The sequence below is a fragment of the Apodemus sylvaticus genome, chromosome 10 (assembly GCF_947179515.1).
Source record: "Apodemus sylvaticus chromosome 10, mApoSyl1.1, whole genome shotgun sequence".
Lineage (NCBI taxonomy): Eukaryota > Metazoa > Chordata > Mammalia > Rodentia > Muridae > Apodemus > Apodemus sylvaticus.
In genome coordinates this window covers 74,138,229-74,164,358 of record NC_067481.1, presented here as the reverse complement: position 1 = coordinate 74,164,358, position 26,130 = coordinate 74,138,229, and the positions used below count along the sequence as shown (strand labels likewise).

The 26,130-nt window shown below is 50.8% G+C and overlaps 1 protein-coding gene across 1 annotated transcript in view; it reads left to right on the top strand.

The window, feature by feature from the left end:
- Positions 1-9,073: 9,073 nt before the first annotated feature.
- Positions 9,074-26,130, top strand: part of Adamts2 (ADAM metallopeptidase with thrombospondin type 1 motif 2) — a 210,571-nt gene continuing 193,514 nt past the window's right edge. Inside the window, exons 1-2 of the mRNA XM_052197458.1 lie at positions 9,074-9,345; positions 10,296-10,690. Of these exons, the coding sequence (XP_052053418.1) occupies positions 9,207-9,345; positions 10,296-10,690 (534 nt within the window). The 5' untranslated portion in view covers positions 9,074-9,206. The remainder of the gene's footprint in view (positions 9,346-10,295; positions 10,691-26,130) is intronic.

Sequence of the window (26,130 nt, the reverse complement as noted above, 5' to 3'; positions counted from 1 at the left end):
TAGAGCCAGCCCAGGGCAGTTAGATGTCCCTTTCCTCTGCTTCCCTTCCCTCCCCCCTCTTCTTCCCACTTCCCCTCTTCTCTCCTTTTTCCCTCCCCACCCCAGGCAGAACCACACATTTTCATGGAAACACTTCTGATTTTTTTTTAAAATGCAAGCACATAATTCAAGATAAAAGAAAAACAGAAAATAAAACCTCCGTGGGTCCCCAGAGAGGAGCCCCAATTCACCAGTTAGCATCAGTGCGTTTTAAGCACTGAAATGACTCTATGCCTACCTCAGACTTACCCAGAAGGAGGCTCCAGTTCTCTGAGAATCTGTCTGGTACCATCATGCTATACTAAGCACTAGAGATGTACCTTCATACTCCTGTGGACCACCCTGCCGGAGGCTTCTTCTTCACAGGGAAGTGGCTAAGCTAGGTTTCACCCCGGGGGGGGGGGTGTCATGAGGATGAGGGCAGGGTGGGGCAGGGAAGACCTTTTGCCCAAGCGTGTGGCTAACAGGCAAGCAGAGCTGACTTCTGGTGCTCTTCAAACTCTACCTATTTGTCAGGAAGAGGGAACCAGAAGCCAGCCCGACAGACAGTTCCTGTGAACAAACGCGGGTGCTTATGAGGCAGGGGCATGCATCTCTTTTGAAAAGGGCATTGGAAAGTCCCATCCCAGTATCTCTCTCAGTGAGGGCGTCTTCTCCCCAGAGCATTTTGAGATGGACTTGGTCTCACCTTATTCCCTGGCTTTAAACACAATGCTAATGTTGGAGACTGTTGAAGCCACACCCTGCCCTGCTCTGCCTCTGCTCCCTTATCTCCCTCTGTCCTTAACCTCATCCTGCTGCCTTTTGCCTCCATGTTTCTTTACTGCTGTTGCTTCTTCTGGAGCATGGAAAACTCTTTTCTGCCACAGGGCCTTTACACACGCCAGTCTTGGCTTAAGATGCTCATTGCTTGGGCAACCCATTTGGTTACCCCTCTCTCTGCTATCAGTCAGCAGCCCACACCTCCCTCCAGCAGTCTATCACAAAAACAAAACAATCCTCCTCCCCCCCCAAAAACCCTCCACATAGTATGTATCTTATTTTATCTACTTAAAAAAAATCATCTTATGTTATCAACTCATTCCACAAATACTTACTGAGCATGTGTTTGGGTTGTTTGGTCCGTTGCTGGTCTCATGCAGTACTGAAATCCACCCTGACATTCTTCTCACCAATGCTAGCAGTTGGGTCTCCAGGCAGCGAGGGGAGGTGAAAAGCCACGGTCAACATATCTTGAAAAACACTGAAGGTGCAGACACTGGCTTGGGATGACTTCATGTAGGATTTCTCCATCATGCTGCAAGTGTAATACATATTCAGTAGACACCATGATTTGAGTTTGGAGTTTGGATCTTTTCCTGGGCTGGTGAGATACAAGTCCCATCCTCTCTCATGATGCTGGAGATCAGCCATGGGTTCTCTCTCTCTCTCTCTGCCCCTCCCACTCCCCTTTCCTTTCTCCCCCCTCTATCCCCTCCCCCCTTCCTTTTTCAGACAGGGTCTCGGGCTGATGATTCCCAGTTCATGACAGAACTGAGGCTAGTATTAAACTTCTGGTCCTCTGGCATATATTTCAAGTGCTACTATAGCCTGTTTATGTGGTTCCAGGGATCAAATCTGGGCTTCATGCAAGCTAGGTAAGCACTCTGCTGCTTGAGTCATGGGTTTTCCTTTCAGTTCACAAAGGGTGATCAGATGAGGCCCCGTGTAAGCTCAGGGGCATCTGTAAGGGCCCCTGGCTGCATCGTGATCCTTCACGGTGCACACAGCCATGCTGTGGTACACTTGTTTTGCTGTGGATCAGCTCTGAGCTCTTCCCATATGTTAGCCCATTTGAGTGTTGACATCCATGGTGATACAGGAAATCACATCCATACAGTTAAAGAAAAGACTCCCTGGGGAGGTCAAGTGAGGGTCCCAGGGGCTGTGACACAGCTGAAGTAGCCCTGCCTTGGGACCTCTTCCGGAGTTCAAACCACCTACGCTGGTGATCAAAGAGGAGCCCTCCTTTCTGAAACCTCAGGAAGCAAGACCCATGATGCCTTGGCCAGCAAAACCCGAGTGGGGAAGAAAACACAAGTCAGAAAGTGGCCTCTTCCAAAGGAACCTGCACATAGGAAGCAGTCTGACTGGGGAGTGGTTCACATCTGTCCTCTGTTGGAGATGGATACGGGTGTCCGATCCCAGTGCTGCTGTGGAGACACCACAGACGAGTCACTGTGGGGTGCTATCCTGATACCACGTATCTGAGCAGAGGGAAAGAAAGTCCAGTGGCTTAGTTTAAGTTATGTGGTATCGTGAAGATCTGGGAGGAGTACTGACGTGTGTGGGGAGGGTACAGGCTGTAGCTGGGGGGTGGGAGCCAGATTGTAGAGCAAATTAGAGGGCAAGGGAGCCAGGGACAGCTTTGATGTGTGTGTGTGTGGGTGGGGGGGGGGGAATGGGAAGGGCCTGACTTGTTCTGGAATCCCTGGCTGAGGGCAAGGGGAACTGGGGCTTGGAAGGTTGGAGATGAAGGCCATTCTGGGTGTCTAGTTGAGTTGCGTGGACAGGGCTCTGAAGTGCTCTGATTGGATGTCTAGCGGAGTTGCATTTACAGGCTAGACTAATCCTGCCTGGGGTCGCAGGCATACAGAGTCTGCCACCGCCTGGGAAACGGTGAGATTGCCTAAGAAGGGAAAATTCTAGGGATAAGAACTGACACTAGGGACAGTGTGAAAAGACTGTAATACCCCCCACACCCCACCCCAGAGCTGCATGGAGCCAACAAAGCAAACTGAATCTGCAGAGACGATGGCTCAGTGGGTAAGGAGCTTGCCATGCCAGTGTGAGGATCTGAGTTGTGCCCGAGGATCTAGGGCAGTGTGTTAGTCAGGGTCAGGGAGGCAGCGGCTGAGGGAATGCTTGGGGCTTGCTGGTCAGCCAGTCCAGCTCTAGGTCAGTGAGACCCTGCCTGAGAAAATAAGTTGGAAGGTGATTGATGCAGAGACCTAACATCAACTTCTGGCCTACACTCACACACACACACACACACACAGACACACACACACACACACACACTCACACACACTCACACACACACATACACACACTCACACACACACACTCACACACATATACACACACTCTCACACACACACACTCACACACACTCACACACATATACACACACTCACACACACACACTCACACACACACTCACACACATACACACACTCATACACACATACACACTCAGACACATACACTCATACTCACACACATACATGCACACACTCACACACACTCACTCACACACATATACACACATACTCACATACACATATACACATACTCACAAAAATACACACACACACACACTTACATACACACATACACGCACACATACATACACATACACACTCACACATACACACACATACACATACTCACACATACACACATACATACACACTCACACACACATACACCTACACACACTCACAAAAATACACACACTCATACACATACACACACATACACATACACACATACACATACACACTCATACATACACACACATACACATACTCACACGTACACACATACACACTCACACACACATACACCTACACACACTCACACACACACACATATACACACATACACATACTCACACATACATACTCACACATACACACATACATACACACACACTCACACACACACTCATACACATACACACATGCATACACACACATGCATACACACACGCATACACACACACACACACACACACACACACACACACACACTGTCTAGGGCTTTTACCAAGGAAACAATACCTGGAGCGTTGGAGAAGGGGACGAGCTGTGCCCAGGAAGGATCTTCCTGTGAGCCTCTGAGGCATGAAAGAAGCAGGGTTGGAGGCCCCCAAGAGTCCTCAGTGACTTCAGCAACGACCAGTGAGCCTTGCCTTTGCATCTAGCTTCCGTTACACCGTAGATGGTGGCTGTAGTCCCAAAGCTTCAGTCTCAGGATCACTGCCAGCCCTTAGGGAGGCTTTGGCCACTTTATATTCACCTTTTTACCAGGCGGGGCAGTGGTAGCACAAGCCTTTAATCCCAGCACTCGGGAGGCAGAGGCAGGCGAATCTCATGAGGTTGAGGCCAGACAGCTCTACAGAGTTCCAGGCCAGCCAGGACTACACAGAGGAACCCTGTAAAGACTCACCTTGATATCAGAAATGGGTCACACTATGGCTTGACTAGAGGGTAAGGAACTTGACCTAGAAGAAGCAACATCCTAAGGCAAAGATAGGAATGTATATCTTATTAAGGGCGAGATGTGGCCATGGGCTGAGTGCCTCGGACTTTAAGAAATGATGATGTGAGCAGAAAGCTTAGAAAAAAAAGTGTTTGTACACACAACCTTCGGTAAGGTAGAATGGACCCTTTGTGTTTCATGCATGGGTTGATGAATTCTACAAGTGATGCAGTGTAGGAGAATATAAACACAAAGTCATGTTAGCAAACATCTTTACCAAGGAAGGGTGCATGTCCTGGGACTGTATGACATTCTTTTCTTTTCTTTTTTAGTGTTTTTATTTATTCTTTGAAATTCTCATAAATTTATACCATGTATTTTGGCCATATCCACCATCATTCCCTTCTACTTCTTCATAGTGCTCCCATGCCATAGTGCTCCACTTCCTCATAGTGCTCCCACCCCACAGTGCTCCCACCCATAGCGCTCCCACCCCATAGTGCTCCCCTTCCTCATAGTGCTCCCCTTCCTCATAGTGCTCCCCTTCCTCATAGTGCTCCCCTTCCTCATAGTGCTCCCCTTCCTCAGTGCTCGCATCTCATCCCCCTCCCAACTTCATGTCTTCCATGTTTCACTGTTGTTATTGATAACCCCAGAATCCACATAATACTTCCTGTGTGGCATTCTTATTTGGAAACACAGGCACATGAGGTAGGTGCTGCTGCATGGGCACCCAACATCCACTCCATCCCAGGCTTCTCCAAGGAGGTCCCCCTCCTGCCTGCTAGCAACTGGTTGACTCAGCCTCAATCCTCCGGTTAGCTGCTTTCTAGGAAGGCGACGAGACCCCTGGATGGCTGTATTCCTAGCCGCCTGACCTCTAGAGCCAGGGGTCTTTCAGGAAGGAAGTGGTAGACCAGATAGTCATTTACCCTGGCCCGAGTGAGTGACCAGACACAGGTAAGTTTAGAGATATAGACCCTGTCCCAAGTGAGCCTAGATGTCATTGCCTGCCACTCTCAGGTGTCCCTTTTGAAGTTCTTGCTCTCTCTGCTAGGTTGAACACATATGGAAATGCAGTCACAAGTGAACACTGGGCTGTATCATTTCCTGGATCCCTACTGCTTAGATCGGGGCTTGTTGACTGAGCCTAGATCCTGATGCATCCAGTTTTCAGGCCCTTTTAGTTCCAAGCAGCACTGATCCCAGTGACCAAGGGACACCTTCCTCTGGAGAATAGCAAGAAGAAAGTGCTGCGTAAATGCCACCACCCACGTTCCTCCCTGGCCTGACACAGCTCCCTGTCAGGGTGTGCATGTGGGGGTGGCTTGGGAGGCAACAATAGTGACACTCCCAGAAGGCCACCACTTTCTGTTCAATCAGCATTCCCCTGACATATTGCTTACCAAAGCCACTCCTGGCCAGAACTCTTCCATCTGACGGAGACACCGCACCTGCTGTTTGCCAACACTGGAGTTGGATGGAGCTGCTGTCTCCAGAGGCTCCACGACAAGGTCACTAACTCCTCTCACTTGAGGTGCTCTGTACATGGGTCCCAGTGGGACGGGAAGAGTCTGAACCCTGTCCCACAACCCCTGAATTTGCTGTTTGGAAAGGAGGGTTGTAAAACACCATGGCCTGCATCCACTTGGAAGGTCCTGCCAAGGAAGGCGACCTTGAAATGGGAGCAGAATACCTTCTGGGAGCTGCTTACCATCAGACATCTGTGCACAGGAATGGCGTCTGTGCACAGGCCTGGCTCTCAGAGGGCTCCTGTATCTAAGGAAGTTTGTCCTGGCATCTGTGATCCGAAAATCCAGGACAGAGTAGAGATCTGGGACCCTTTTCTGCTGAGTAACTGAGGGCTGGAGGCTTTCTTTCGTTCATTTTTTCTTTAAGAAAGGTTTTATTAATTATTTTTTATGTGTATTTTTGCCTATATGTATGTCTGTGCACCATGCACATACAGTGCCAATAGAGGCCAGAAGAGGGCGCTAGATTCCTCTTGGAACTGGAGTTACAGAGTTGTGAGCTGTCATGTGGGTGCTGGAAATTGAACCTAGTCCTCCGGAAAAGCAGCCACTGCTCTTAACTGCTGGGCCTTCAGTCTCTCCAGCCCCCAAACTTGCATCTTTTGATCTTCCTGCCTCAACCTCTGAAGTGCTGGGAGTGGTAGGCCAGCACTCTGCTAACTCAGCCATGTGTGTACAGACAGACAAACACACACACACACACACACACACACACACACACACGGGAAGCAGTCAGCTGGGACATGTCAATAACCCTCAGTCTCCACCAAAGTGTTGAAATTTGAAGTTTATGTGCCTGACTCACCCATAGCGTCTTGCAAGGGGTTCTTGTGAGGACCAGGCTGGTGAAGGGCTCCTGCTGACCCCATTCAGAAGTCTGTCTCAAATGTGCTTTTCATCTTCAGCAGCCCCATAGGGTAGGCAGCAGTAGCTAGGAGCTCTTCTCACTTTTCATTTTATTTATTTGGGGGACAGTGATCTTTGCTTTATGTTGAAGTGGAGAGATGCTGGCTCCTGCTTCATGGCACTAATTCAAAGCATCCTTCAATTTTGTTTTTGAAGTGAACTATTAAGTGCTACTTAAGGAGATAGAAGTAGAAAGTGGTAGGTGGTAGAAAAAAACAAAACTGATAATGACCGCTGGGCGTGGTGGCACACGCCTGTAATCCCAGCACTTGGGAGGCAGAGGCAGGCAGATTTCTGAGTTTGAGGCCTGCCTGGTCTACAGAGTGAGTTCCAGGACAGCCAGGGCTACACAGAGAAACCAAAACCAAACCAAACCAAAACAAAACAAAACAAAAACAACAAAAACAAAAAATAAAAAACCCAAAACAAAAAACAAAAACAAACAAACAAACAAACAAAAAACTGATAATGACCATCCTCAGGTCAGGAAGGGGAGGGGGAGGGGACGAGGCTCTGAAGTAGGTGAAGCTACTGGGATTCTTTCCTTCATCTGGCTTGGAGAATCACAGGCGAAAGCTGTCTCCAGGCTAGCCCAGCCCAGCCCCAGCCACACTGGGATTCTAGCTCCAACTTTGGGACAAGCTGGATCATCAGAGGTCAAACAGATCATGTCTTCAGGGTACATGTAAGGGGAGGGACCTTCAGCAAATGACAGATAAGTATCCCATTTAATGATTATGGCTAAGCAGGAATGTGGGCTTGTTTTTGGTCACACTACCTAATTCCTCCAGTAATTTTAGAAATACAATTTTAAAAACTGAAATGTCAGCTTCATCTTTCTGTCCTCTTTTCTTTTGAGGGCTATCTGTTTTAAGAGAGGATTTCACTCTGTAGACCAGGCTGGCCTCAAAGTCATGGCAATCCTCCTGGCATAAACTTCTTAGTGCTGGAAATGCATATATAGACCAGGCTGGCTTAAAGTCATGGCAAGCCTCCTGTCTCAGACTCCCTAGTGCTGGAAGCACACACCCAAGCTGCTGCACCCAACAATCTCATCATCTTTGAGTGCTGACAGCAAGAAATCACTGTTTCTGAAGGGTAGATCCAGCCTCAGGTGTCCGCAGGAGACAAGGAGTCCACTGGGTGGTTGTCAGATCAGAATGACGGAACCAAGGATCTGAAGTCACCGTTAGAACTAGTTGTACAAATCACATAGGTCCCCCATATGACCGGGCCCTGCTGTACATAGGACGTCATCGCTGGATCTTCTTTCTGCCTTAGGCCCTGCCACACAGGCTGGGGAAGGGTGAATGGAAGAGCAAAGAGACAGGTGTGGGATCTGGAAGAACAAAACAAAAACTGGGCACAACATTGCAAAAATGTTCCAATACAAGGGGTTCTGAAGGAGATACCCAGGAAAACAAGAGTTGGGGGAAGTCACTGTGCCCAGGGACCACAGCCTTGCTTGGCAGGACAGTGACTCCAGGAAATGGGAGAACCAGGACCCTGCTGGAGAGGGTTGGATCCTGTTGGCAACTGGAACTCACAGCAAACTGGCAGGGGTGTTTGCCTCTGTCCTTGCATGCTCACTTGGAAAGGGGGAAGAGTGGTCAGGACCGTTTCTGGTGGACGCAAGGGCAGACCATGGCAGGAGACCCTCTGAGGCAGGCGAGGTCAGCAAGTAAGCTGTGTTCTAAGTTAAGACAGAGCAGGAAGAGGGTCCACCAGAGGTTGCAATGGAGGGTGTGGAGGGACCTAGAGACTGAGAGAGGGAGAGGAGAGGCTGAGGGAACCTTGTCTTTTAGTGAGGGCAAAAGTTGATCTTTGAGGTAGCCTCGGAGAGTGCTCTGTGGGCATAAGTACCGACCCACCTCTGGAGCCGCTATCTGGCCATGCAAACAGGCTCAGTGTCCTCCCAGACCTCTTTCCGTTCCCATATCTCATCCAGCTACAAAGCACAGGATAAGGGTGAGTGAGATGGCCCCTGGAGTCCCAAGGCAGCAGAGTGAGACTCTACACTACACTACACTACAGAGGGCTCTCCGGGTGGGGTGCCACTCCTTCGAGGTGACTTGGGACTCGCGGTGGGCTCCCCCCTGGCCGGCCTCCAGCGCTTCTCTGCCGCCGCCTCGGGGTGTCTCTGCCTAGCTGCGAGTCGGGAAGCGAGGAGGGGAGCGGGCGGCGGCCGCGCCAAGAAGCGCCGGGTCACCGCAGGCTGAGGCGCCCGCCTTCCCCGCCCTCCCCCTCGCTCGCCTTCGCCTCCTCCTCCCGCCTCCCTCGCCGGCTCGCTAGCTCGCTCCTTCGCTCTCCCCGCCTTCCCTCCGTGCTCCCCGCCCTCTCCTGCGCGCCTCGCCTCCTCCGCCCCGCGCCCTGCGGTGCTGCAGCTGCGGGCGGCTCCAGCTGCCCCCAGATGTGGGCTGGGCAGTGCGCGGGGAACTTTCGCGCCGGCTGCGAGTGCGGGGCCCCGGCTGCGGTCGGGCTGCCATGGATCCGCCGGCGGGAGCCGCTCGCCGCCTGCTCTGCCCCGCTCTCCTGCTGCTGCTGCTGCCGCCGCCGCCTCTCCCGCTGCTGCTGCCGCCGCCGCCCGCGAGCGGCCGGCTCGTCGCCGCCACTGAGCCCCCAGGTAGGTGCCAGCCGCGTCCCCACTCCCTGCGACCCTCTGGCTACACTAACCCGCCCGGCGTGTCCCGCCGACCCCTCCTCAAGCATCGTCCGAGGCGACTTGGGCAAACTCTGTGCGCCGCGCCCGGGGCCAAGTTGGCCAACTTCGGGGCCGGGGCGGTCGCGCAGGGGGCGCACCCTGGGTGCCTTGGAACGCAAGGAGCCTCAGAGCACTTGCGGCTCTCGGGATGCAGAGTGAGGCTCTGGAGGGCCGGGAAAACCCCGCGGCGGAGCGCGCAGAACCAGCACCAGCGGGTCCGGGGGAGCCAGGGCAAGGCGGCGCCCGGGGACGCTCGGGAGGAGCCGGTGCGGAGCGCGCCGCCTGCGGGCCCTGAGTATTGGTTGGGGTGTCCCGGAGGGGTTCCCCGGAGATTAGTGGGACCCTGCTCCACCCCTCCCCGGGCTTAGGTGTATGGGGAGAGGGAGCTGGCAGTGGGCTGCCCGCGTGCTGGACTGAGGACAGGCCGCCCATGAGAGGGCGAACCTGGTTGCTCCGGAGGCCAGTGGTGAGGACACTTGGGCAGCAGGGACCGCTGAAGGGTCAGGGTGCATGAACAGGGGACCAAGGTGGAATAATTTCCGAGGAGCCCCGTGTCCTACCAAGGACGGTATAATTAAGGAGCGAGGGCACTCACTCCGAGGGGGTCGCCCTTTCGGGTAACTGTGAGGTGCCCGAGGAGCCTCAACTGGGAATCCAATGGGGCAGCTCTTTTGCTGCCTTGGTCCTCTAGAGGGGACGACCCGCAGGGCGACGTGGTTCCGGACTGGTGGTCCTGTCAACGCCCCTTCCTAGAGGCTTCGTGGTGGAATGTCCCTTCTCTTCAACTGAGGCAAGGGCTGGGCTCCGCAGACAGGCTTGGAGGCTCAGTGGCTTCGAGGTCTCCGTCAGTCTAACGCCCCTTTCCCTTGCAGGCGGGCCCCCGGGGCACGGAGCCGAGCGCATCCTGGTGGTGCCGGTGCGCACTGACGCCCAGGGCCGCTTGGTGTCCCACGTGGTGTCTTGGGAGCCGGCCGGGGCGGGGGTACGAGCCCGCAGAGCTGCCCCGGACCAGACCTTGGGCTTACCCGGAGGCGCTGCGCAGGACCCTGGAGGACGCCTCTTCTACAACCTCACAGTATTCGGCCGAGACCTGCACCTGCGGCTGCGGCCCAACGCTCGGCTCGTGGCTCCGGGGGCCACCGTGGAGTGGCAGGATGAGACGGGTGACACCCGAGTGGAACCCCTGCTTGGGACCTGTCTCTACGTTGGAGACGTGGCAGACTTACCTAAAGCCTCCTCGGTGGCGCTCAGTAACTGTGATGGGCTGGTGAGTACTCTCTTCTAGAGCTCCCTTGTGTTCTGGCTGTTGCCTGGGCTTTGGAAACCCATTACTAGGCAGTCCCCTGGGAGGGCGACATAGTCCAGGCGCTGAGGACCATCTCCTCCACAGTGCTTAGGGAGGCACTCGCCTTGCTGCAGGGGTTGGCGGGAAGGCACGATTTTTTGATTGGTCAGAGAAGAGGGGACGATTTATAAGAATCCCACCTTCAGCCCCAATGCCAAACTATTTCTGTCTGCTTCTTGCATACAAGCATAAGTCGCCGTGTGTGTGTGTGTGTGTGTGTGTGTGTGTGTGTGTGTGTGTGTGTGTGTATGTGTGTTGGAATGTATGCATGCTTCTTTCTGGGTACCAGTAATCCTGTGTGAACATGTGAAGTTGCATTATCTTCCAAGTGTAGCGGCAACCGTGGGCTTCTCAAACGTGTGTCAGAGTGACTGTGATCACATGTGTGAGCTTGTGGTGGGCATGGGTGCTGGCAGTTTCCTTGCTTCTGTGTGTGCTTATGACAGCCCGGGGAGCAGGTGGTGCTGCGGAAATGCCCAGCCAGTCCTCTGTCCCTTGGCTGACCAGGAACCAGTGATTTTTATACTGTGGTTTCCTGTTGAAGTGGCTATTTGAAAAGTCAGCTTTCTCCTCTAATTTGAGCCGAGAGGAGCATTTGGCAGTGCAGGTCCTAGTGCCCCGTGGGCTGTTTGATTTTGGGGAGCAGCTCCCCATGAACTGGTAAAGTCCCCTTTTGCAATGACCCGGGGCACCCGTTGTGACTAGAGCCCTGAAAAGCTCACTTGTCACTGGGTGTCCCCCCAGGACCACGGTTGCCACACGGGGGACTCTTGGAGGAAGCCTGGATCAGTGCTCGAGGCAGAGGCTGACATTGGTGGAGCTGTCCTGCCACCCAGGGGCCTGGCACAGCAGAACCAGTGGCACTTTTCTCCTTTGGATTGAATGTGCAGTGGCCAGGCTGGCTGTGCTGGCCAGACATCTGAAGCCGCCCACCGTGGGTTCTGCTCTAATTGCTGCTCAGGGTATTCCGGCTCTGGGCACGTGGCCGTGCTTCTAGCCGTGTCAGCCCTGAGCGACGCCCATCCTCAGGGAGCCCAGGTTGGCTCTGTCATCTGCAGACCTGGCAATTACACCCCAGCTCCACAACCACTAGAGTTCTTTTTATGGACACACAGGAGACATCACTTGTTGCTTCAGAAAAATCACTGCCTTTGGTCGGGTTTACTCAGGTCCCGAGCACATCGCAAATGGCTTTTAAGTGTCCTTGGAGGAGTTGGGTTAGTTTAGGGCACACTTTTCTATTCTCTGTTGTGTTCCTTGTGTCAGTTCCACAGGCAAGTCACCCGTAAGGGTGCCAGTGAGTTTCCTAAACATAAAGGGAGATCACCACTGGGGACTTTGGACAAGGTGGGGGGAGTGAGTTGACAGGGATGCCCTCTCTACTCATTATTTCTGACTGGAACACTGGGCAGTGACACTGTTTCATTCGTTCACCTCTTGATTCATTTGTTCAGGGATCTCCTTTGGCTGTGGCTATCCTTTTTTGCAGGTCAGAGATGTGGCAGGTCCTATGCCAGTGGGGGCAGAAGAACACTCACCTGCTACTTGATGGGGTCTCAGAGAACAGGGGGGGGCGGGAGGGGAGGAGGTTGGAAAGTAGGTGAAGAGCCTCAGTGATCCGGTTGGTTCTTGGGATGAACTGGCTTAGGAGGGACAAACAGCGGGATGCCACAGGAAGGGGACATCTACAGACAGCAGAGTACAGGTGGGTGCTGGAGCCTGAGTAGCTTCCAGTCCAGTCGGTGAATAACCACGTGGTGTGCCAGTTTCCCTAGGTTTCCGTTTTCTTCTCTGTCTTCCTTCCTTTCTCTCCTTTCCCTTCTTTTTCTGTATGTTCCTGTCCCTGGTTTTCTAGCAAAATAATTCATTAACCCTTTAAGTTCCCCTGTGCTTCCATGATGGGCTCATTCACTAAGGACCTGGGTCTTTCCACATGGTGCCTCTAGTTGCCACAGTGACCCTGTAGGGGAGGTAGCCTCGTACCTGGCACACTAAGTCTGAGAGGTTGAGTAACTTGTCCCAGCCTTGCAGAGAGTGATGGCTCGTGTCTTGCCTAGGGCTGTCTGGCCTCTTTTGCTCCAGTGCCCCTAATTCTGGGGGTTGGGGCATGAAACTTTTGAGATGTAACAAAAGGGACAAAGTGTGCCTGCTGAGCTCTGATGGGCTGTAAGTGGACACAAGTATTTACTGCATTCAGCAGCCCGCACCTTTCCCCATGAGGCTACAGAGAACCCGTCCTCTGGTGATGCACTCTCCCTTGATAACTGCCTAGACATGGTCAAGGAGGTGAGCCAGGCTGTGTTGGGCAGGCAGATCCCAGGAGTCGTAGTAACAACAGATTCAACTTCAATGCACCCAGGTGGTTCTAAGAAGTCTGCATTTATGGTGAACTCCCAGGCCCATGTTCCTCACCACTTGAGAAACAAGGGTCTGGACTACATTTTCTTCAAGAATGGTCTGCAGGGCTGTACCTTGAGTTGTTCTGAGAGAATAGGGTTTAGAGGAAAAAATTATAAATCATACTGAGAAAGGCTGCAGCTGCATTTACACTAGGCGTGTGTGTGTGAGAGAGAGAGAGAGAGAGAGAGAGAGAGAGAGAGAGAGAGAGAGAAATCTACATTAAAGGAGTCTTTCCAATTCTATTTCATCCAACACACTGGAAGATGCAGCCTACGACCCCTTTCCTTTGGAGAACACAACGAGCACCCAAGCACGTGTGTGCAGAAACTGTGGTATAGACAGAAAGTTGTGGAGACAGCAGGTAGCATGTCCCCACTGCTTATGTATAGAGCCTCAAGTGGGCCTTCTCTTTGCTGCTCTGAAATACATATTTGTGTATCTGCATGATGGTTCCTAAGGTCTCCCCTCTACTTAAAGGATGAAGGCAGCAGTAACTGATGACTGTGGCCACTGCTCTCCTAATCTGTTTAGTACAGTGGGTCTCTAATTAAATCTACCCAATGCATCCATCAGTTACGTGATAAAGACTCCAAGTCAAGTTAATTTCAACAGAAAGGGGCACTCATTAGCTCACAGGGTGACACATCTTCAGGCGTGGCTCGTTGCTACCTGTGCTGTCTCTTGCCTTGGCATCCTGTGGGTTGCCACTGTTTTCTGCTGGCATCCCCCTGTTGTGAATCAAGGGACCACAGTGCAGTGGCACCAGGCTACTTCCTTTTGTGAATCACACTCTGGTTACTCTCAGGTAGGATGATCTTAACAGGGTTGGATACGGGGTTTCCAGATCCATGTAGAACCAAAAGAGTAAGCACTTCCCTTCTGCCCCCTGAAGCCACCTGAGAGTGCTCTGGCCAGAAATAAGAACCCTGGACCAGCCAAGAGGAGGAGTCTACTGGGCTTTGGTAAAGGCGCAAACTGTGCCCCACAAGTGTCATAAGATGTGCCACATACTTATCCCCGGTTCCTTGCTAGCCACTGGTTAGAAGCATCTCATCACTATTTACTGGGTGTGGGGTGGGGGTGGAGGGCAATTGATGGTGGTAAATTTTTTCTTTTCGTAGTGAATAAGGGGAAAAATGCGTAGGGAATATATATCACGTTGCTATGGAGGAATTTTCTTGGGTGACACAGCAGGCAAGCTAATTCATACCAGTCTCACAGACTCACCAGAAAAGAAGCCTGCAGGTATGAAAAGTATGGTGGTGAATGACGGTTTGGTGCAGTCCTACTAGGTGCAGGGCTACCTGCTAAGCATCTACGGTCACAGCATATGCACTATGTCTCATCATCTCCTGTCTACAGATGAATAAACCAAGCCTCCAAAAAGCTGAGAGAGCTTGCTTGTTAAGATCTTGGATGCCAGTATCAAAACCTGTATCTGTCTGATTCCAGGTCTCCCTCACTACATTTTGTTTGTTTCCCTTCATGTTTGTATTTACACGCCAACAACACAATGATAGCAATAGTAACAGAAATGCATTCTGAAAACATTTCTAATCTTTCCTATTTTGTTTCCTAGAGGCCTGAGTCTGCGCACTGACCACTGTCTATGTGAGTGAGGGGGTGGGGGATGGGCACGTGAATGGCACATGGACTGTCCAGGGATCTGCTCTGAGCTGGGGCTCCTCCTGGGTGGGTGTCTTGACTCCTTACTGATGAGTGGTGACAGTGGGGACTCTAGAAGGAAGGAAGCCACTCTCCTTACCCCTCCTTTCCATTCAGGAGGCACAGGTGGACTGCTGTGGTCTGATGTGCCCAGCTGGGCAGCACCACTGATAACAGTCCACTGGCTAGACTGGTGTAGACCCTGACCTCTACACCCATCTAGATCACTCAGGTTCAGTTCTGGGCCCTGAGAGAGAGAGGAGCTGTCCATTCTTTCTTAAGGGCTCATTATAAGCTCCCCAATGTGTCTGGCAGAGTTTCTATAGTATAGCTAAGGTCTTGTGGCACAAGGAAGTCCCTGTTTTGGGAGCCTGAGCATCTTTTCTTAGGATTTTCTCTTGGGCTACCATCCTGGCCAGACCTTTGGGATCCCCAAAAGCCACAAAAAAAAAGTGATGTTGCCACAAGTGGTACCTTCAAGGTCACATGCTGGGCTCAGTCAGGTCAAGTGCTAGGGCAGGGAAGGTCTTAGCTCCGTCTGTTGGGGACAGGGTTGATCCTCATAAGGGGATCTTCTTTCCTTCCATCCTGCCTTAGTATTGCCTGGATATGAGTGAATCCACTGCAGGGGAACCAAAGAGCCCCCCTAGGCCAGAGCAGAGGCACCTGCTTGGCTCCTACTGTGAATGATCTATCCCAACACCTAGAGTGGCTTCTGCCAGTGTCTAGCCTGTCACCTGACCTAAGCTTTACTGAGCTTAAATGATGGAAGACCACCTTACATTGGATGGAATGAACAAGAGATATGACGAGCCAGTTGTTTGAAGGCTCTGAAGAGTGCTGGCTTCAGGGTTGTCTGGATGCAACTCACTCAGTCCCTTGGCAACTCCACTCTTACTATTTGTTTTAGTTGCTGTTTATTTTAGAAGGCTCTTCCTTCTCACCCTGTGGGGAAGCCATCAGCAGCCCCAGGTTCTTCTCTAACACTGTGATGTGCAGCTGGCATGCACCCCCTGCTACCACGGAGGGTAACTAGATGGAGGTGTCTGTAAGTCTCACAAGCTGGACTGCCCATGAAAACTGGTCTCCCTTCTCTTCTCCAGACACCGCCTTCCACTGGCGCAGGCATCATAGGATGGTTAGACGCTTCCAGACCTCCTCCCAGTCCTTTGCTTCTTCTTGCTCTCCAAACAAAACAATCCTAACCCACTGGCCTGATAGCAAAGGCCCCTCCCTCACAGATTTGGCCTGGTGAATCTGGCTGTGCTGCCCCTCTGGGCTTGTTTTTCTCCCAGCACTGGGGGCTCAGGACCTTTGCATAGGCTGTGCCCTCTCTAGGGCAGCCCTCACCGCCTTTCTTCCCTTGCTTTGCTTTGAAGGCTTTAGCTGAATGACTCTTTGTCCCGGGAGCTACCCCCCACCCCTGACACATATGTATTATGTCCCCCTTTGTGCTTCTTGGCAACTTGTAGTATGAATGTTCCTGGCTATGTCTACAGGGTTCAGTTCTAGACTGGGTGGGGTCAGATGGGGTCACTGAGAAGTGACATGTCCAGGAAGTGGGATCTGGAAGCCACGGGGCAGGGAGAGGCAAGACACTCTCTACAGAGATCCAGTGCTCCCCCTTGGCCTGCTCCGATGCCAACCACATGGTGCCTATCTTCAGGAACAGAGCCTCTGAATGGCGGCAGCTCTGCCCCTCCACCCCCAGGAAAGCATTGGTGCACAGCCGTCTTAGTTTTGCATGGCTTTCTGGCCCTGCAAATCTGATTTCACACCTCCTAGTTTAAATCAAGTCAAACAAGGAAAGGAAGTACCTGCTAGATAGCGATGGGAAAGGCTGAGTCAGTACTTTGAGACCTGGGCTCCGAGAACTACTCAGCTCTGCTGGCTTCTCCCTGTTGGAGTTCATTAAGGTTGGGCACAGTGGGACGAGCCACAGTGGGACCAGCCCCGCTCTCCTTGAAGGCCACTGAAGTCAGTCACCTTGAGCCGGAGCCCAGGAAGACTGTTTCCTCAGGCCATTCTAGGTCGTGTTGCTTGCCACACCCTGTCCACCACTCTGTGGTCAGGAGTATTCCTGGTGCTGGTGGATGAAGATTTCTGCCATTCATTTAGAAGGTCCCTCCCGCCCACAGCTGTCTCTGTCCCCCGTGTCCCTAGCCATTGGTGAGTGATGAGGAGTGGAGACAGCTAGGCCTTCACTCAGGCCTGCTGTGAGTGGCACACGTATCGTGACTGCCTGGGACTAATTTGTTTTGAGTCTCGCAGACATGCGAGGGCCTGGCACAACCCTGAGGCTGACTTTGCCTTGTGGTGGCCTGAATCGTGGCCTGGAACATCTCACTCTCTGGTCTCTGTAGGGATGAATATATGTGGAACCCCTTCTAGGAACCTGGACCTACGTGGAAGGAGAGGTGCACCGTTCCATACCCCTAGCTTCTTCTGTGGCAGGGAAACCCTGGAGGTTCCCGGGTATGCATATGTGTGTGCACCTTGCCATAGGGACCTTGTGTATATGAGTGTGTGTACCTATCCATGGAGACTATATGGTGCAAGTATGCTTGTCTTGCATATGGGAGCTTGTACACACAGATGCATTGCTTGCATGTGAGTTAAGTTTTTGTGTGAATGTGCATATAATTACATGTGTGCATTCAAGTGTGGGTGTGCATCTGGATGCATGTGTGTATATGCATGTGTGTGTTCTCAGCAGAGATCTCCTGTTGGAGTAGGTCCTCAGGTGGGGTAGCAGTAAAGAGGAGAGGAAGACTCCAGCAACTTGAATTCCAGCATTGCTTTCTATCACCCCTCCTCCACTGGCAGGCGCTGTGGAACGGGAAGGCCCAGGTAGGAGCTTCTCACTCTGCTGCATATGTTTTATATTAAATGTCAGCTGCTCACCGACTCTGCAGTGCCGCCATTAATATGGAGAAGTTATTACCAAGCCTAGAGCTGGCTCCTCAGGCTCATCCATGAATTTCAATTACACTGACATCGACTTCAGGGTGGGTGAGTGGGGTGCACAGCTTCCCACTTGCTGGCAAAGGAAACTCGGGCATTCAGGATCATAGATATTGTATTGCCAAGAGGCCAGATAGTTTCTGACCCGACCTTAACATTTACATAGTTAGCCAAGATGTATGCGCTTAGCATGTAGACCGGAGGCTGATACAGGATCAGCTGTGTTCAGCAAAGCTTTGCAGCCTGGCAGAGGCTACAACACTGTGAAACTCAGTTGATCACATTACAAAATGGGACTCCAACAACAGCCATCCCACTGGGTGCTGGAAGATGGGGGCATTGTGATCATGCGGCCCAGGCTCAGGGTTCAGGGCTTTGTCCATTTCTTTGAGTCTCATTGTGTAGCTTTATCAGGACTAGAACATAGTTGTGTATGGCAGATAAGCCTCAGACTTGCTGCAATGCTCCTGCCTCTCAGGCGCTGGCATTACTAGAGTCTGACACCCAGCTGCAAAGTGGTACCTTAATCATGCTCTTCCCTTGACCTCCCACAGTCCCAGCCGATGTGATTTACTGTCCTCTTCACGGCGAATGGAACATTTCTCCGCCTTGAGCCTTTCAGCACGAGTCATGGCGGGCAAGTGTAGTCTGGTTTCATCCACTTCCAAGTGTCTTCTTCTCTTGGAGAAAGTATAGGTGGTGTCGTGACCATCACTAGCTGCCTTGTCAGTGACAGAGATATGCATTCTGGGGACACTGCTCCTTTCGGCATGAATCCTTTTTGCCATCATCTTCAGTGGCAGGAGGCTTCAACCTAGACAAGTGTTAACCCCACAGGTACCCAGTCAAAGCATCAGCAATAGGAGCTATCCACGCCGAGCTGGCATGTGCTAAGCCATGACCCACCGATTTTGTCATGACTTCGGAGGTAGTGAATGTGAAAAATGAGCCGTAAAAATGTTTCTTCATATAGTTCTACAAATGTGGTTTTGCCGACGGTGATGGTGACGATGGTTGTAATGATGATGGTGGTGGCGATAGTGGTGATGGTGATGATGTCAGTGGGTGAGGTGATGGTGGTGATGCTGATGATGGTGATGCTGATGCTGTTGGTAGTGATGGGCAACGATAGTGATGATAGTGATGGAGATATGGGCTTGGGATGAGGGTGATATGATGGAAGTTTTGGGGCTGATGGGAATGGGGCTAGGGGTTGCTGGGGTTACGGAGGTGATGTTAATGATGGGGATGGGGATAGGGATGGGGATGGGGGATGGGATAGTTTTGATGGTGGTGATGGTGGTGGTGGGGATGGTGATGATAGGGCTGGTACTGACAGGTATCGTGATGGTGGTGGAGAAGCAACTAATGACTCCAAGGCCTGGAGAGCTGACACCCAGATTTCACACAAAGGACATGCAGGCCAGCAGCAGGGACTAGACTGAGCTAGAGGGGCCATCTGCAGATAGCTCTATGAACACGAACTCAAGGATCCATCTTTGAACTTGGGTGCTTCTTTTCCAAAAGTGGACCATAGGGAAATGGACGAATTGGTGTTTTATGCAAGTTTGCTCAAGTTTCAGCAATAGCCGGCATGATCGTCACAGAGCTCCTAGGGGCACAATAGAAAGAGCTTGGGACACACGGCATTTGTAGATAGTTGCGTGCCATTCGAGGGTAAGGATCCATCCCAAGAGCAATGTTATCGGGTGGTTTTGTTTCATGAAATGTCATATGCTAAGCTGGCTATGACTCCACTAGGCTATATAGTCTTAAAGGGGTACTCTTGTACATGTGGTGTATCATCGGCCCACATAGCATTGCATAGCTGACACACGTTAGGTGTGTACCTGTTGGTGTGTGTGCACGAGATTGATGTTAGGGGTCTTCCTTGGTAGCTCCATCTTAATTTTTGAGGCAGGGTACTTCAGGGAACCTGGAAGACATCACTCACTGATGCAGATACACTGGCTGGCTCGAGAGTCTGTCTGTCCTCTCCTCCCCAGTGCCGGGTTCACAAGCACATGCTATTTCACTTGACTTTTTAAACATGGGCACTGGGGATTCAAACTCAGGTCCTCATGCTTATAAAGCGAGCAATTTACCAATTGTACCATCTTCCCAGACTCTCTATTGTTTCTTTTTTTAAATAGACTTCACCACAGACACCAGTTGGTAATAAAGAAAACCTCAAGTTGAGCAATACCAAGATGAACTCCATTTCCCCTGGTTGTCTGTTCTGGTAACCATATTGTTCATTGTTAGAGCTTCAGATACCAAAGGGGTTTAGTGTTTGGATGGCACACTGTCTGGTATGATAGCCACAGGGCACATGAGCTCCCTGGACATTTGAAATGCCATTGGTCTGTACTGAGAGGCACTGTGCTTGTAACTACATACAAACTGGATTTCCAAGACTTAGCACATCTTCTGCCCTCACAAAAAGTAAAAAGTAAAACATTTCACAGATTCTCTCTCTCTCTCTCTCTTTCTCGGTGTGTGTGTGTGTGTGTGTGTGTGTGTGTATGGCATTGGGTGTTGAATCAAGGGCTTCATGTGTGCCAGGCAAGCACTTTGCCATTGAATTATATCCCACTCCTCATAGATAGACTTAAAGTATGGATTATCATTTCAAATAATACATTCTGAATATACGGAGGTGTCTTAGTTAGGATTTCCATTGCTGTGAAGAGGCACCGTGACCAAGGCAGCTTTTGTAAAGGACAATATTTAATTGGCGCTGCCTTACAGTTTCAGAGGTTCAGTTCATTATTATGGTGGGAAACATGGCAGTATGTAGGCAGACACGGTGCTGGAGGAGGTAAGAGTTCTACATCTTGATCCAAAGGCAACCAGGAGGAAGCTCTCTTCCACACTGGCTGGTGCTTGACATAAGAGGAGACCCCAAAGCCCACCCCCCACTGTGGCACACTTCCTCCAACAAGGCCAGGCATCCTAATAGTGCCATGCCCCACGGGCCAAGCATTCAAACATGGGGACCAACCACATTAAAACCATCACACTGGGTTAAACAAAATCTACTCTAGAAATAAATGTCAGTTGTGTTTCTTTCTTTTCCTTTTGAAACTCTGGGTGCCTATCAGAGACAGCTCAGTCAACAAAGTGCTTACCATGATGAGAACCTTGAGTTTGAAAGCCCAGTTCCCACATGGAAAGCCAGGCTTAGAGAGACATGCCGTGTCAGAAGCCAGGAGGACCCTTGAGGCTTGCTGGATAGCCAGAATAGCTAAATTGGTGAGTTTCAGGTTTAGTCACACACACACTCACACACACACACACACACACACACACACACACACACACACACACACAAGATAGTGATTGAAGACAATGCCTAACGTTGGTCAGGTCTCTACATGCAGTGCAAGCACTGGAACACACACACACACACACACACACACACACACACACACACACACACACACACACAGCCAGGAAGCCAATTGTTCAGCACCGTTCAGGAACATGTGGCTGATCACATCTGTTTATTCTTTCCAGTGAATTTCAGAATTGTTTTGTCAGGTTCAACAATCCCTTGTGAATTTGATTGACATTAAATTAAACTAAAAAACTAATTAAAGGAGGAATTGACATAATGCATTATATTTGCTGGGAACACAGTGTGTCCTTCAGTCCATGTAATTCTGTTTCCATGTTGCTCAGTAAAGTAGCGTACATTTTTTTGCACACAGTTCATCCATTTCTTTTTTCTTTTCTTTTTTTTTTTAAGAAATCAGGGTTATTTCAAGGATTTTTGTTTCCTTTCTGCCCTTGCAAATTGAAATTTTTTCCCTCAGTTGTTGCTTTTTATAAACTTATCTTTCATCGAGTGGCTTGATGCATTAATTCCAGCTGATCTCTGTGAACTCCCTCAGGTTTCTAGGTACACAGTTGTACTGCCTGGAAACAGTGACTTTTGGATTCTTATTTCCAATCTGCACTGTCTAGAACCTTCGGTGATGTTAAGCAGTGGCTTGGCGCACCGCACCCTCCTTTGCGCCTGACTATTGGGAACGCCCCTGGCGGTTCTCTGCTTAATGTAATGCTTGCTTGAGGATTAAGATGGATTTCGTGTGAAGGCAATATCCTCTGAATTCCAGTTTCCTAAGATCCCATTTTTATCAGCAAAGGAGCAGAAATTGAGATAAAGTGTCTTAGCACACTGCACCCCCGAGCTAGTGATGTTATAGTTATGAGTTGTTGGGGGTGGGTGGGTGGTCTCAGCCTGGGAGTTACTGCCAGTTCACAGTTGTCTATTCTGCTAATCCAGAATCCTGACCCAGTCCCCATTTACAGCAGTCGAACCCACTCACAGGAAGCCTTTTTGGGGAGCAGGGGATACTTTCCCAAGGCAGGTGGAATAGGTAGCTTCCAGTCTTATGGCTTCTGATGGGATAGAGCCACTGTCTTCTTGACTGAGTGTCTCCTGCCTCCCACCCCCAAAATGGCATGTCTGTCCTCCTCTCCGGAAGACCTCCCCGGCCCATCGAGCCCACCCCCCAGAGAAGTCTAGTTCCAACCTGCTTATATGCAGTATTCGTAGCCTTTGCCTTCCCTGGCTACAGACCCTTTTTGTCTCTCACAAGCTTCCAGAATAGAGTCCCCCCCCCCAAACCAGTTTCCTGGTGCTGGCAATCTGTGAACAGTCCTGCAGAGAATAAAATTGTTTTCTCACTGCTGTGGAGTCTGCTTGTCTGCTCATGACTGGTATGGAATTTGGGAGGCTTTAAGCAATACCATGTCTGGGCTGCACCTTGAGGTTCTGGAGTCTGTATTTGTCACAAGCCACACAGGAGAGTCATATGGGTACCTATGGACCTGGGAAAGACAATGGGTTGAAGTTCTAGAGGAACCAAAGTGGAAGTCTGGCTTTCCTCTTGCTTGTGACTGTTTCTCTATCAAGGCTGCCTGCTTTAGGTGGTTTGAGTGAGATGTTCCTTCTTAGTCTCAGGCATTTGAATACTCGGTTTCCAGTTGGTGGCACCGTTTGGGCAGGTTTCAGAGGTATAGCCTTGCATGCCTCTGGAAGCAGGATTTGAGGCCTCAACGCCTCTTGCCATTCCCCGGATACCCATTCTCCTTCGTGGCTGGTGGTTCAAGCTGAGTCCTCAGCTTCCTGCTCTGACCACCACACCTTCACTTCACCATCTTGAATTCTCACCCTCCAGAACTGTTATCCCCGATAGACTCATCTGCAGGGTGCCTTGGTCACGGTGCCTTATGACAGTCATAGAAAAGTAATGAATGCTGCCCCTTGTCCTGGAGGAGCAAAGGGGAATAAGACTGGCTGGCCTCGTTGAGACAAAGGAAAATGATGACCTCCAGGGGTCTCTTACTTGGAAATTCTGAGCCCTGTCAAGGGAGACATCTATAGTGACATGGTTGTCTTGAAGGCTGTGTGCAATTGAGAGGCGCTAACAGGTAGGATGATAGCAGATGGGGCAGCAATTGGTGCTGGGCTAGTCATACCCGGGGCTTCTGGACATCCCCAGAGTACTGAGTACTGACCCTGGGGCTATGGTGTGGTCCTCCCTCTCCCACATCCCCAGGACTTATGAGGTTCTGTCCCTTCTCTGAACTCAAGAGTGGGCACGTTGGGGCTGGAGAGATGGCTCAGCAGTTAAGAGCACTGTCTGCTTTTCCAGAGGTCCTGAGTTCAATCCCCAGCAACCACATGGTGGCTCACAGCCTTCTGTAATGGGATCTGATGCCCTCTTCTGGTGTGTCTGAAGAGAATGATTGTACTCACATACATAACATAATTTTTTTTTTTTAAAAAACAACTTTTTGTTTTGTTTTGTTTTGTTTGAGACAGGGTTTCTCTGTGTAGCCCTGGCTGTCCTGGAACTCACTCTGTAGACCAGGTTGTCCTTGAACTCAGAAATCCACCTACCTCTGCCTCCCAAGTGCTGGGATTGAAGACAAGCACCACCACTGCCCAGCAAAATTAATCTTAAAAAGAAAAAATAGTGGGCCCTTCCCATTAGTTTGAGCCTCACAGTGAAGAGCCTGGATCTCAAGGCAACATGGGTTTGTCCAGGCTGGCTTGTGAGGGAAGGCACAGAAGATTGTTCTTTATCCTAATTCCTGACTCAGAACTCTGTAATTTCCGGAGTGATAAGGGGCGACGGGAACATCTTTTATTATAATTATTCTAAGACCTGGTCTTAGTGCCCTGTTTTTTGTTGTTCTTGTTTTTTGTTTTTGTTTTCTTACAGAACAGCTTCTAAGAGTCCTGGAATCAGCAAAGGGGATAAGATTGTCTTTTGTGTGCTAATGAGCTGTCTGGTTTCCCTCACATAGCTTCAGATGGGGATCTGGTTGTGATGGTGTCCAGGACAGGATGGGAGGGGGGTTGGTTTTAGCGCCACTACTCTGTACTATGAATTCTCTGTGGGGTTCGCCAAGCTTCGCGGGGCGGGGGTAGAAGTTTCTCTCCCCTCCCAACATCTGGCTGGGTAAGAATGACTGAAATACTTTCCCGAACCTTTCTTGCAACCTGATTAATGTGAGTTGTCACAGGAAGCCCAGTTTTATAGCAGCTGGTTCCGAGTGGAGTTCTGTGACCCCCACAGCTCCACTAGCGTCTGAAGGAACCAGTTTGAGGGTCCTGATCTTCCGAGTAGTCAAGCCCAATCCTCAGCACACATGCTTGATACCCAGAGAGTTGGAGGGTCTATGGGTGAGAGGGAGACAGACACACATTGGGTGTCAGAAGTGTTGTGAGTCAAGACAGATTCTGGAAGAAGTCACACAGCCTGGGGCTATGACAGAGAGAAGGTGGTCCCAGGCTAGTCCCAGATACAACAGCACAAACAAACAAACAAACAAATCTCTGTCTCCCTGTCTCTGTCTCTCTCTCTGTGTATCTGTGTGTCTCTGTGTGTGTTTGGGTTGGGGCTATGAGGGGAGGGGAACTGGGTAGTGCTGGGTCCTTGGCTCTCACCCTCCTCCTCTCTTTCTTCCTCCCTTTCTGCCTCTTCTTGCTCTCCTCCTTTCTTTCTCTTATTCTCTGTTACTCCCTCTCTTCCTCCAATAATTTCCCCTTTCCTCTTTCCCCACCCTGACTCCTTCTTTCCCCCCTTTCTTCCTCTTCCTCTCCCCATATTCTTCCTTCCTAGATTCCTTTAGGATGGGATGGACACTCTTTAGAGGTGGGGGCCTTCCATCACTCCTACCCCAGTCCGTGTCCACACCTTCCTGCATACACATCAGCCTCCAGGAGCCCCATCCCCCGATCGTGGGCCCCCAGTCCTCATGGGTAACACAGAGAGCAATCTCAACACGCTGAGAGGAAGTGTTTGGAAAAAGAGGAGTGACCCACCAGAATCACAGAGCCCGCGTCTGCCTCCGCAACTGAAACTTGAGCAGATCCTTGAGCTTCTAGGTGGTGCACATCACCCCTGCCGCCCACAGGAGCAGGGTTATTGGTTGTCCAGATGTGGCGGCTGGTGTTTGCAACTTGACACAAACCTAGATGTATCTGGGAAGAGGAATCTGAATGGAGAAAATGCCTCCCTAAGATTGGCTTGTAGGCAAGTCTGTGGGGGTATTTTCTTGATGAATGATTGATCAAGGGAGGCCCAGCTTACTGGGGGCAGTTGCATCCCTGGACACAGTCCTGGGATATATAGGAAAGCAAAGTGTGTTAAACTGGGCAAGGAGCAAGAGAGGAAGCAGCCCTCCTGTGTGGCGTCTGCTTCAATTTCTGCCTCCAAGTTCTTGGCTTGGTTTCCCTGGATGGACTGTGTGACCTCAGGGTCTATAAGCCAAATATACCTCCTCCTCTTCCTCCTCCTCAAATTACTTTTGGTCCTGGTGTTTTATCATAGCAATAGAAACCCTAACAAGACACTTGGGTTTCTCCTCTCCCCTTGTTAGCTAGCCAGACACTTTATTCTTAGTATACTTCACAGAAAAGGAGTCAAGTTCGCATCCACTGTTATAGTGGTTCTCACCTCAGATAGGACGGGGGTGGCCTTTGGGCACTATCTCTCTGTGGAAGTTTGGGAGTGTAGCCAACAGGCCCTCCATACTGGTGAGTTCCCATTTGGGAGAAATACCTGGCGTCTTTCCTCTATTAAGGTCACCAAAGTTATTATGTTTTTCTCTCTGGGGACTGTCTACAAGAGCTAAGGAAGCTAATGAAGTTGAGGGTAGTCCCGGTGGTGTGTGTGGGTTACCTTGGGCTCTGATTTGTGGCTTCCAGTGGCTGAAATGGATACTCCAGGACTGGGCATGGCCAAAGCTTGGCAGAGGTGGGCAGATGCTTGTTCCTTCTTGATGTTGAATATTACTGATGGGCCCCTGGA